We start from the raw sequence: 11,948 nt of genomic DNA, 5'->3' as shown, positions 1-11,948 counted from the left end.
CTATTGTTCTACCTGAATCTCAAAGTATTGCAACGGCGAACCAGTATTATCGTATGTAAAATTGCCAAATGAGAAAGGCTTCTTATCATCCAAATCTGACAAACCCTAAAATCAATATATATAATATGCGACAGTTGTTTGAAGTACTAAATATGATGTTTGTATGTTTATACATATAATGATAAATACTGATAAGATATATTTGTTAACGATATTACAATATACAAACTATGTATAATATTACATGTATAGTTGTATAATCAGCTCACCCAAACGGAAAAATCTTTTGGCGCCGTAGCAGTTTCCCCAGTAGGGGATATCAATGAAGAGATATGTTCAAGGCTAACTCCGGACACGTACACATGGCCGAGTAATCGAATCACCACGCTGCCCCTGTTGCCCTTGAAGGCCCAGCATTCGCCCGGCAAAACGCCGGTCTGGTAAATACATTGGGATCAGAATGTCAGTGATATTAAATATAGTCAGATAACCTGTATCATAGCCCGGGGTGTATTCTGCTGTTGACAAAGTGGTATGCCAAATAGACTGAGTACAGGTGCACCAATCGAGTATGGTTCGGTATCTCGTATCGAAAGAATCGCACCGCCTGCGGAAAGAACTATGTGATGATGCGATCAAAAATGTATTCCTGGGTAGAATATCCTAATAGAATATAGTCATAATAACCATAGAACATTCACAACTTCATTTGTCACTTATAAATGAATTTATGATGACGTTTTTATAATATTATTATCAGAAAGAATCAATTCTCTTTGATTATTATGGCTTCTATGCTTTACCTAGATTATTATGCCCTCTTTTATAATCTTTTTTTATTCCAAACGATCAAGGAAATATCTATTAATGGAAATTATCAAGGAAGCTATTTATGGGAAAAAGATAATTTTGCGATTGCAAAAAAAATGTATTGCATATCTTTGTAACTAATAAAATTGTATGATAGTTACTGGGAAAAGTTACAAAAAGTGCAAGTTATTTTCAAATAGACTAAAAAAAAGAAATAAAAAGGCCACTTGTGCCTTTGTATGTAAGTATCCTACTTACGCATGAAATTGTTAGCAGGTCGCAGCAGAGCGCCCTTTAATTAACATATTCTGTATAAAAAAAACTACGTAAAAATAGACTATTGGATAAAACCTGAACTTTCAAGAGCGTAATCCGTTCTTCCAGTTTTGTCGGCGTCATATGTTTGTAATTCATTTTTCACCATATTTCTAACGGTCTCCGGTGACAAAGCTTTCAGCAAATTCTTCATATGCAGACTCATTTCTGTTGTAACGCGTACTTGTGAGAAATGTTAGAAACTTGCAAAATCATTTGTTGAATAAAAAGATAAAAAAATATAAATATAAAACAATAAAAATAAAAATATAAAAATATAATGAAATAAAATTAGACGCGCGTGAATGATACAAAGAGAAAGGCTTTCATTGCGAACGTTTACGATGTAAATAAGCATAATACATCGCTCTATTTAGTCGATATATTTGATGTCAAGAAAAATGCCACTGCACTAAGTGCAGCATCCGGTCAATATTTATACATCGCACCTTTCTTACCTTCGGACACTTCATTCCTCAGATTGAGAATGGCTTCTGACATTTTTGGAATCACGCTGCCTACTTCCTTCAATTTGCTCTTCAGCTCATCACGCATCTCCATTACGTTCTTTACTTCTAACTAATGCAATTTTTGCAGAAATATAATATAATAAATTTTTTTTTACAATAAAATAAGCGTCAATTATATCGTGTAACAATATTAAAGTAAAAAATATTTACTTTGAAAAAATATTGTGATAACAAATAATTACCGAGAGAGTATCCAAATGAGATCTGAGATTTCCCAAGTCTGCCTTAATCATTTTTAATGACGCATTTGCAGCATATTTATCGCAGAGATGGGATACAGATATCGCTAAAAATAACGGAATTCCTTGACATACAAATTAAATTTATACTAAATTTTATAAATCGATCGCATAAAGATATCAAGAAAACCGATCGAAAATTTTTATAAGTTAATTCATTAAAGATTTCGTACCGAGCATTGACGTAATGACACAGAATGCGAAAGGTTTGATGAGTTTATGGTACCAAGAGAATCGTTGATGGCAATTTGCTGGGACACTCGGATAATTTCCTGCGTTAACGCAACAGAAGGCGTTCCGCGCGCTCATCAGCGTCGTTTCATCACGTAATTATGTCTCTCAGAAAAAATACTCTTAGAAAAAACTAAGCTAAGTTGATGAAATAAAATTGTTAGATATTGGTAATGCTTTTTATGCGTATTTTTATTCGTAATATCTTTGTTAGTATGTATTTAAACTTGGACAGTCATTGACAATCGGCATCGCATATATCTACATAATCGATATATTGCAAAAAAAATGAATCACGATTCAGAACATGTAAATATACAGGGAAGAAAAAAACATGAAAACGATAAATAAATATCAAACAGTTCTGGATTGAAAGAAAAGATTCATTCTCTTTTAATGAAATATTCAAATATATTTTGTCATTCTATTTTCATGTAATTTATTTGTAGGTGTACAAGATATGTACAAGGAATGTAGACATTATAGACAATGCTAAAACGTGTACATATACATGATTTTCCAAGCGAGCAGTTTTCGAATAGTGCAAAAAATTGTGATCCAATTCCATTTACAGATATTGCATATATTTTTTTAGACGGGATAGAAGAATACTCGTAATACTTGTAATATTACAATGTAATATTATAACTTGTTTACTTCGTATAAATTGCTATGATCTGCTGCAAAATTTAGTACATTTTTTGCAAATAAAATCTCGCTTTAAATAACATGATAAATTGTATATGACAGAATGTTCGTCTGCTTTAAAGTATCTTTCATCTTAGAAATTATATGCATAGAATTACATTTGCAACAATATCTTATACGTAAAGCATAATACTAATAAAATAAAAAGAAAAGATCCATAAAATTATATCTTTGGTAATCACCTAAATCTGATCTTCGTTGATCTTTATTATTAAATAAAATAACAAGATCATGGACGACAGACATATACAAAATGTTACTTTTGTAGTATCCAAATATTATTATTTTTTTCGATACTAAAACTATCTCACATTATGATGTAATATTACGCTTAACGTCACTATATATTTTTCAGGGCGGCATGTATACGCAAATTGAGTCGAGTTTCAAAGTCATAATCTTTGTACTGAGTTTGCGCTTTTGACAGGAAATTTTTGCCTTCATTAGGATTCTAAAATATGAGACAATAAAATAAGAAATTAATATATAGACGAAAATATAGATGTGTATGTTAAAGTATACTTACGTTATTGCTATTAAGGCTACTTCCTAATTCATACAACGCAAATGCGCTGACATGCTGGTCGTACTCGTCCTTGGACGGATACCTACATTTAAGACAGTTTCGGAAACTTTTAATGGCCGCTTCGGTGTCCCCCAGATAAAGAAATGCTGCACCTTCAATAAGATCAGTCAAACCCACCATTGGCTCCTCGGAATGATTTTCCTTGCATTCTGATAATAAAATTACATAATACGTAAGATAATAATAATTTTTTGTGCAAAGATTAACAAGTTATCATAAAATATTTAAATCGCATCTCAATTTTTCAGATGATTTTTCGATTTCTATGTTAAATTGCAATTACTAATTGCAATTTTATTGTTTACACATTTTAAAATATAAAACGAATGATTAAAAATTAATTTATTATTACCATGAGATATTTCTCGTAGCGATTCAGTGGAACAAGACGGAAGAGCGTTCCACAAATATAATGACTCATATACGAGCAACTTATAATACAGAACTGTGTAAGGATGTCCAGTTTCCTTATCAACGATTTTTGGCAGCCTGCGCATGATAAAAACATCGAGTTGCGATTCGTTTTTCGTTTCATGAAACCAAGGAAGTATCTTGCCATACAGCGATAGGAGAACGTCAAACTTTCCGTTCGCTCCACAACAAACTGTAACATGATATAAACTGAGTATAAAAAAAAATCTGAATCTATTTATTCAGGCATCGAGGTGATAAGTTACCCATGGCTAAGTACGCGTAGAAGCCCTTGGACCATCTCGACTGCTGTTGTAACTGCAATAAGGATCGATACGCTTCATCGTAGCTCAAGCGTATCACATGGCACCAAGCTACCTCGTGTAAACACAATAGTTTGACTTCCCTCTGAGTTGCAACTTCCACAGCTTTACCGAACGCTTCTAGAGCTGCATCGACATTTGTCTGTGAAACGATTGAATCATGCAACAATGAATAATATTATATTAAAGTCGAAATATATAGAATTGAGAATTCACCTAATTGATACCAACTTATGAAATTTTAACTTATTAACTTACAAAAGTAATAAAACATCGATATTATAATTTCTCTATAATTCAACAATGTAACTATTCATTTACTATGTTATATTATATTTATCGCAATATCGCTGAGTGCGAAATTAAACATATACATATTAATATTATATTATTTTTAGTTGGTGTCGACTGGCAAATCTGATTCATTAATTGTAAGCATGATAAATTTTTTTTCTACTAGTAACTAGATATTTAAACACATTTGAGTGCGGCATTTATAATCCATTTTATTTTAAGACCATCTTAAATAATGTACGAAGATGCTAATATAAATTAAGTTGTTCTGGTTCATAATACCATATGGTAAGATTGTCTTAAATATATCGACTATGAATAAAACTATGAAAAAAATATTACATGTTTGTATATAATAAATAAAGTTTGTATATAATAAAAATCTTAATAATATATTTTAAAAATATGATTGAAAGATGAATGAGAATTTAACTGTACAACATAAATTATAAAAGAAATTATAGAAAATAATTTGGTACTCAAATATTAATACCTCCAAACGTTCCATTCTGCCAGCGAAAAAGAGAAAAAGGGCAGAATTCTGGAATTCGGCATGACATTCAGCTATCAACTGCTTCGCTGCTGCGACCCCCGCTTTTACATTGGACCCGTCCAACGCGAAAAATGGACGTACAATCGTATGATACCAAAGTAGAGATAATCTATGACAAAATAGTAACTTATTGACTAACCGTATTATATAGAAAATTTCCCAGAATTATGAAAGACTACATAGATTGAGACAAAATCTTAGAAATTATTAGTTTTTCATATATATATTCGTAGTGAGATGTAGAGCAGCGTTGTTTCTTTGAAAAACTTACATGAAGAGAATTTTTTCTTAGAGTTTACTCTATATAAACGAGAGTCAGTACACGCCCAATTATAGAAAAATATATTATAGAAAAAAAGATTCGATATAAAAAAGGATAATATTAAATATCATGCTTTTAAGGTACTAATATTTTGCACGTGTTCAATTATTTTAATTTGTAAAAAAATACACTTAAGGGAAAATATTCCATTCGAAATCCATAATACACTCACGTAGCGAGTGGTGCGCGCATATCTTCGCCAAGTCGTGCATACATAAGAGCAGCAAGACCAGACTGTCTGTTACCCTCGAAGCCAAAGAAGTGGATCACTTTCAGCACAGACGGTGGCAAAAGACTCACGCACAGTTGGTATACACCGTAACCGAAACTTGCGGCTGACATTAAACGCGTCACCTCCGAAGGTTCCACAAAGCTGCGAAATATATTCTTAATTATTATTTTTAAGTACGACTTGCGCGAGCATAGACCGTGTGAGCGAGGGAGGAAAAAAGCAAAGTGATCAAAGCTAACCACAAATTTCACTTTCGCAAAGCGAATTTATGAAGCAGTGTATGTTTATCAAAATTACAAATCATGTTGATGTGATCGGAAATCCAATTCCGTGAAATGTGTCGATAGGTGCCAACATGCAATGCCTTTCTCTTAGAAGGAGAGGATAATGGGCAAAAGAAACGAGAATTTTTGAGTAAGAAGAAACAACAATTACGGTGTCTGTTGTTCAGACGTGATGCCAGTGAGCGAGAAGAACATTGATAGAGAGCTTCGCAGACCTGATGGTGACGACATGGGTGTCACGTTATTCGTGTAACCGTTGCAGGATGGTATTGACCATTCCGAAGATTCCGGGCTCTGCGGACTCTGCAGAGATGACCCGTTGCTCGGATTGATACAACATGGGCTGATTTCTGTAAAAACGTTGAATATATTTATGGAATATGTTTGTTAAAAACGCTCCATTAATTTATATATAAAAAGTGATAAAAAAAACAATCATATAAGGATTAATTATTCATCGAATTCTTATTAATTCTTTAGATTTCATTTAATAAAACTATAGCTGTTATGATTAAATATTTATTTACAAATCTCACAAAGTTATTATGATCGAAATTGTAATTTGCTGATCTTTCTAATTTTATAAATCTTATCAGAGGTCTTAACGCACCAGTTGGATTTGTACCGAAGGTACGACGATATAATTGCGAGATTTGAGTGTACGCGTGTTGATAAACACGCCAAGCTTTGCGAAGCATCCAACAGCCACGAACGTATCCAGTTAACTCTTGTTGAAGAAACAATGACACAGCTGAGAACACCTGTGTATCTGCTAGAACTATTTGACGCTCTAATTTATTCACATAGTCCTTCTGAAATTAATTTCATAATTATTTCTTTTTTTTTATTAATCTAATCGTCTCGTAAGTTTACTAACATGAGTATAAGTATTTTTTATGGTGCCTGATACTTCGTTATATCAGTGTATCGATAATCAAAATTTATCGAATGGTATAATGCTAATTTAAATTGAAGTCTCGATACTATACTCAACAAACACTAATTAATATTAACACAAATATTAGTTACAATTTCCTACTAACGTTGTAATATAATGTGTTATATCGTTAAGTAAGAAATGATAACTAACAATTATATGTTAATGTTAGTTGATGTTTTTTACTGGATACAAGAATTATATTTTATATGAATTTTAGTTTTTATTATTACGATCAATGATAATCGCCGAGATCTTGCTTGCATCTGATATCAGATGTAAATTAGAAAATTAGAACTAAATAAAATTATAATAAGTTAGAACAAGATCGTTATGTGAATAAATCAATTAGTAAAAATTGATAGGTATAGACGTTGGAATAATAATTCTATATGTAATTTATTTTAAATATATTTATTTCAAATATGTGTATGACTATAATGCACCGATTACTTTCGGATTTGAAACACATTTAATATTCATCAATAATTAATATGTATGTATAGAAAGAGGATACTTTGATTGATGGCAAGCATAAACAATATAAAATATTATATTAATAATCCTGCTGTGAGAAAACTTACATCAGTTTCTTCGGCTCTAAACACTTTACTTTTTACAGATTTCAGCCATCCTATATCGCCCGCACATTCTCGTTCCATATCTTTAAGTAATAATGTGGCTTGCTGAAATTTGTCCTCTTCGAAAGTCATCAGGGCATTCTACACAATTCATCAAATGCATTAAAAATTACTATCAACTACAGGCGTTAAAATATTCAAGGTGTGCTTCATGTATTTGTTATAAAGATTATCAAAGCAAAGCGCGCTCCTTGTCTCATGATTTTATTATACCGTAATGGAATTGTAGATTACCAATTTTATTTGATTCGTCTGGTCCGAGGTAGAATCAATCAGTATCGATTTTATATTTTTCGATGCACGAACGTAATGTTCGCAATTTATTATTAAAACCTATTAAAGTAATAACATTCTTTCGCGGCCTTGAGAGTTAAACGTACTTCCACAGAATGCAGTGGAATCGATATGGCTCATCACGCGATTACGTACCATGAAGAGAACAAAACAACGGCCTGCTTTGACATGGAAGCTATGAGGATGCTCAGTAAACAAAGCTTCAGCTTCCTCAGTTTTGTTATTCAGCAGCAGAGAGATGCCGGTCCTGGCGATTTTCCAGTCCTTCATCGCGTCTTCCGCCATAGTTGTATTATTCCAGTGAAAAAAATTTCAAAAAGCTATTCGAATAAAATCTTTCTCTCGAGACTGTCGGCTACGTGTTCGTCAAATGGAAAGCATCTTTCCACTATGCGGGATTGTCAATCGATAATTTACATCAAGGTCACTTATTCGTACAAACATACTGATGATTGTTGATTTATTGCTGTTTCAAAAGACAAGTTCAACGGTCGGAAAATATATACATGGTACGGAATATATCCTGTACATTTACATCACGAGAGTGCCGCGTTGCGGTCATCACTGATCGATGTGCGATGCATCCTTACCGCATTTTCTCCTTGGATAAGCCACAAAGCAAGAAGAGCTATTTTTAATGTATATTTAAAATCGTTTCATATTTAAAATCTAATTTTGCTTATCCCAGAATTTTGATTTTTCAACGCAGCAAATTGAGCCATTAGAATGAACCTACCATTCGCATACAATGCGCTTATCTCGATTAGATGCAGATATTTGATCTGATTAAGCTATCAAGTCTTATGCAGTTGTTATATAAGATCTGTCGTCATATATGATCATTTAATCTCTATTGATGCATTCATTTCTCTTTTCTAAATTGTTTTAAAATTAAAATTTATGTACGGAGCAATGAACAGTTGGAATTTTTTGCTGAGTGTGTTATTCCTCGAGATCTTTGATATATGAACCGAGTTTTATTATGCGAATTTTATCTGGATGTAAAATGCAAATATTGATTGCAGGAAAAATCATTTAACGATGCTAAATTTCAATGCCACTTCCGTTTCTTATAAAATTTCGATAATTATCCGACATACTACCATACACTGATATACTACCGGAATAGTGTCACTTTTCGAAAAAACTGTAAACGAACATTGTATAACAAATGCACGCGAATTCCGGCACATTTTCAAGCCGCGAACCGTATCCTTGCCGTGCATCGGGTTGACTAAACTCTGCTGAAGAAACGCAGTGCTGCTGCCACCACTTCCAGACTGGAGATATACTTGTATTATTGATTTTGGCATAGAAGTGCATATTGTAACTCTGAGCGCGCGCGATAAGCACAATGAGAAAAACAAGAGAAAAAAAAATTTGTCATGAAAACGTAAAAAGTTCAAAGAATGTAAAAACAAAAAATCTGAGATATCAGGATCTTTTCACGCGGTTTTGCTGTGTTTCTAATATTTGTTTGAATTATAATTTTCTAAATATCAAAGCATTATTTCAACATGACACAATAAAAACACATAATATAAGTAATGTATCTCGTATATTCCTGTATTTTTTAACACAATCGTAAATTTATATACGAATAGAATTATATAATATCAGTACGTAGAGTCGTGCATATACATGTATTTACAATTATTATCCGGCATTTAATGTCGATGAGAATAAAATTTGTACTCTGGAGTTCCAAATGTAACAGTAATGGTCATTCAAAAGAACGATTTTAACTTTTTAATAATTTTATCTCATTGTAGAAACTTAAGACTATGTATTCTGTACATTTATTTACAATTTTCATTAAATAATTAACAACTATTCTTAAGGGTCATATAAATTCCAGTCCTTCAAATTTTTTATCCATTATTTTATTTTCGGGCATTATTATCGTTCCTTCTATCGTAAAGGCCATGATATATGTAGCAGTATGTCCTTGATATTCCTCAGTCTTTAAAGCTATTATGATAGAATCTTGCGAGCCAGGAAGAAACTTGAAACTCGAAAAACCTCTGATTGGGATTAGATCTCCGATATAAATAACCTATAATGAATTTTAAATAATTATTATCAAAATACTAATATTTGATATAATTAAAAACGCACTTTAATGTCAACAAAATTTTCATCTGCAGTCAACATAACATTGCAGCTCATTGTTTCATCCCGTGTTTCATTGTAACGTTCATAGGAACATCTTCTAGGCAAGAAAAACCAGCTCTTATGTATATCACTCCAAGTTCCAGATTCATGTATCATGTAACCTACGCAAAGTATACGTATGATAAATTAATTCGAGTATTCATAAATTATAAATATCAGCATACCTGGATATTCGATGTTAATCGCTTGCCTTAATCGTTTGTAGTAAGAAATCCAATTGAGGGAATGCGTTTCGCCACGTGGTGACACTACTTTAACCCATAACGGATTATTATGTTCAAATTCACCGGACGGTGTGGTCCATTCCTTTCCCATACTGCCAATATATAATTGTTCATCTTTGATAGTCGCCCATTCGGATTTAAAGCCTACATGTAAATATAAAAGTTTAGTAAGAAAAACATCCTCAATAAAGTAACATCAATGTTATAATTTTCTACTCAACAATATAATTGTTACAATGTTATATTACATTTATATTGTTGATGAAAATTATAATATTAATGTCATATTACTGTTAATTTATGTTTAATGTTATGAGTCTTGCAATTTCCAGAAACAATGACAGTATCAAATCGTATAACGAATTCACTTTGCATTACATTAGATTAGTGCATACTACAAGTTGCTATACATGAAATTAAAGATAAGTATAAAAATATATGAATATTTTAAACAATTAAATACTCAATAATGATACTGTCACATTATTTAATAGAACATACATATATTATTTCATTGTCAAATATACATCTACCAATACAGTTTAATTTTAATCGTGATTCACCTAACTCTTTAACTATATTTTTCTAAGAATTAGAAAAAGATGAAGAGTAAGTTGAACTAAGATTAAAGTTAATCTATATTAACAGAAATAGGCAAAAGTTGTTATATCACTGCATTTAGATACTTTACATAAAACAAGCTAATGCGTACTCAGTGTACGAGTGACTTAATAATAATTTACTAAGCAACCTACCTTTGTGATTTTTACCATTGCCATCCATCAAAATAATCCAAGGATAAGCTTGATCGCCTTCGATGAAATATATCATTCCTGTACGATCATCAAAGGATAGCAAACGGCCGTCAAAAGTCACTAACTCTGACAGCTCCATTCCGCGTCCTTTCATAGACAACGACGAGGACAGTATGATAGTTTTATCATCCCATATAACAGATAGAAAATTACTGTTGGGATTCCAATAGAGACTGCCAGTCCTCATAAGACTGTGCCATGTGTCTTTCTTATTTACGAGCTTGGAGTCGTGATCAAGGTCGCTCACTATCGCTATTCTATAGGTAATACCCTTGGAGGTTTTGATGGGTGTCGAGGTAGGATATGTTCGGTTGTATTTGTAGTAACGACATTGTGCCAGGGTCTGGCTCGGCGGCGAGCATATGAAGCCGTGCAGCAGCGGATACAGGAGGAAAAAAGTCGGCACGCTCAGAACCAGAAGAATCAACATCACGAACGGGCCCTGGATGCGAAACGTGCTGTTCGCCACCCGGTAGACGTGCGGGGCGCGCAACGCCTGTCGCCAATCACGCAGATATGACATGGTCATGATCGCCCTGCCGTTCTTTAACCTCGTTACACGTCGTATCACAGACGTGGCATGGACCGTGTCGGTCCGTTGATGTGTTTGACAATGCCGATGTAACTCTAACCTAAACGCACCATCTCCGCGTTGCGGTGACAATAGCAGCATTATCGCTGCACGACGGGGCGTCAACCTAAACTTAACCTAACCTAACCTGGCCATGTGACTGAGATGTAATAAAAGTTCACTCTCTATTTCTCTCCGATAATTCTAGGATCGTCTCTGTTACACACAGTGCTTCCCAATATAATACACATGATTCAAGGATCAAAACATGCAAAAAGCAACATTGGCAAGTGAAACCATTGTCAAAAATCGAGAGATAAGCCGTACGATTCAACCCCGCGAAATGTGTCAAAAAAGAACCGAAAGGAATGAAACCGAGAGAGATAAAGGAAAAGATATATAAAACATTTTTTGAATTTTATATATATATATATATATATATATATATATATA

The 11,948-nt window shown here is 32.9% G+C and overlaps 3 protein-coding genes across 3 annotated transcripts; all 3 read right to left on the bottom strand.

The window, feature by feature from the left end:
• Positions 1-1,686, bottom strand: LOC105623975 (SUN domain-containing protein 2-like). Its single transcript, XM_012205345.1, has 5 exons — positions 1,584-1,686; positions 1,162-1,293; positions 492-619; positions 270-437; positions 1-105 (listed from the first exon to the last, which is right to left on the bottom strand). Exons 1-5 carry the CDS (start codon positions 1,684-1,686, stop codon positions 1-3), a joined length of 636 nt encoding a protein of 211 aa, XP_012060735.1.
• A 1,487-nt stretch (positions 1,687-3,173) lies between these two features.
• Positions 3,174-7,995, bottom strand: LOC105623967 (tetratricopeptide repeat protein 39C-like). Its single transcript, XM_012205337.1, has 10 exons — positions 7,846-7,995; positions 7,360-7,497; positions 6,449-6,650; positions 5,990-6,188; positions 5,495-5,695; positions 4,941-5,109; positions 4,097-4,295; positions 3,772-4,023; positions 3,360-3,568; positions 3,174-3,284 (listed from the first exon to the last, which is right to left on the bottom strand). The coding sequence occupies exons 1-10, from the start codon at positions 7,993-7,995 to the stop codon at positions 3,174-3,176; spliced, it is 1,830 nt and encodes a 609-aa protein (XP_012060727.1).
• Positions 7,996-9,553: 1,558 nt separating this feature from the next.
• LOC105623966 (soluble calcium-activated nucleotidase 1) lies at positions 9,554-11,453 on the bottom strand. The gene is made up of 4 exons (XM_012205336.1): positions 10,865-11,453; positions 10,050-10,253; positions 9,829-9,986; positions 9,554-9,766 (listed from the first exon to the last, which is right to left on the bottom strand). The coding sequence occupies exons 1-4, from the start codon at positions 11,451-11,453 to the stop codon at positions 9,554-9,556; spliced, it is 1,164 nt and encodes a 387-aa protein (XP_012060726.1).
• Positions 11,454-11,948: the final 495 nt, after the last annotated feature.

The sequence above is a fragment of the Atta cephalotes genome (genome assembly GCF_000143395.1).
Source record: "Atta cephalotes unplaced genomic scaffold scaffold00069, whole genome shotgun sequence".
Lineage (NCBI taxonomy): Eukaryota > Metazoa > Arthropoda > Insecta > Hymenoptera > Formicidae > Atta > Atta cephalotes.
This window is presented reverse-complemented; position numbering and strand designations above follow the sequence as displayed.

Bases quoted from the DNA above. Each gene is read 5' to 3' on its own strand.
- LOC105623966 (XM_012205336.1), bottom strand. From the start codon at position 11,453: ATGACCATGTCATATCTGCGTGATTGGCGACAGGCGTTGCGCGCCCCG. The intron at 10,254-10,864 runs GTAGGTTGCTTA...ATTTACATGTAG, and splicing joins CAATGGTAAAAATCACAAAG to GCTTTAAATCCGAATGGGCG. The intron at 9,987-10,049 runs GTATGCTGATAT...TACTTTGCGTAG, and splicing joins GATTAACATCGAATATCCAG to GTTACATGATACATGAATCT.
- LOC105623975 (XM_012205345.1), bottom strand. From the start codon at position 1,686: ATGGAGATGCGTGATGAGCTGAAGAGCAAATTGAAGGAAGTAGGCAGC. The intron at 1,294-1,583 runs GTAAGAAAGGTG...GCGTTACAACAG, and splicing joins GAGGAATGAAGTGTCCGAAG to AAATGAGTCTGCATATGAAG. The intron at 106-269 runs GTGAGCTGATTA...TATTGATTTTAG, and splicing joins CAAAAGATTTTTCCGTTTGG to GGTTTGTCAGATTTGGATGA.
- LOC105623967 (XM_012205337.1), bottom strand. From the start codon at position 7,995: ATGGCGGAAGACGCGATGAAGGACTGGAAAATCGCCAGGACCGGCATC. The intron at 6,189-6,448 runs GTGCGTTAAGAC...ACGTTTTTACAG, and splicing joins CTTCGGTACAAATCCAACTG to AAATCAGCCCATGTTGTATC. The intron at 5,696-5,989 runs GTAATTGTTGTT...TATATTTCGCAG, and splicing joins ACGTCTGAACAACAGACACC to CTTTGTGGAACCTTCGGAGG.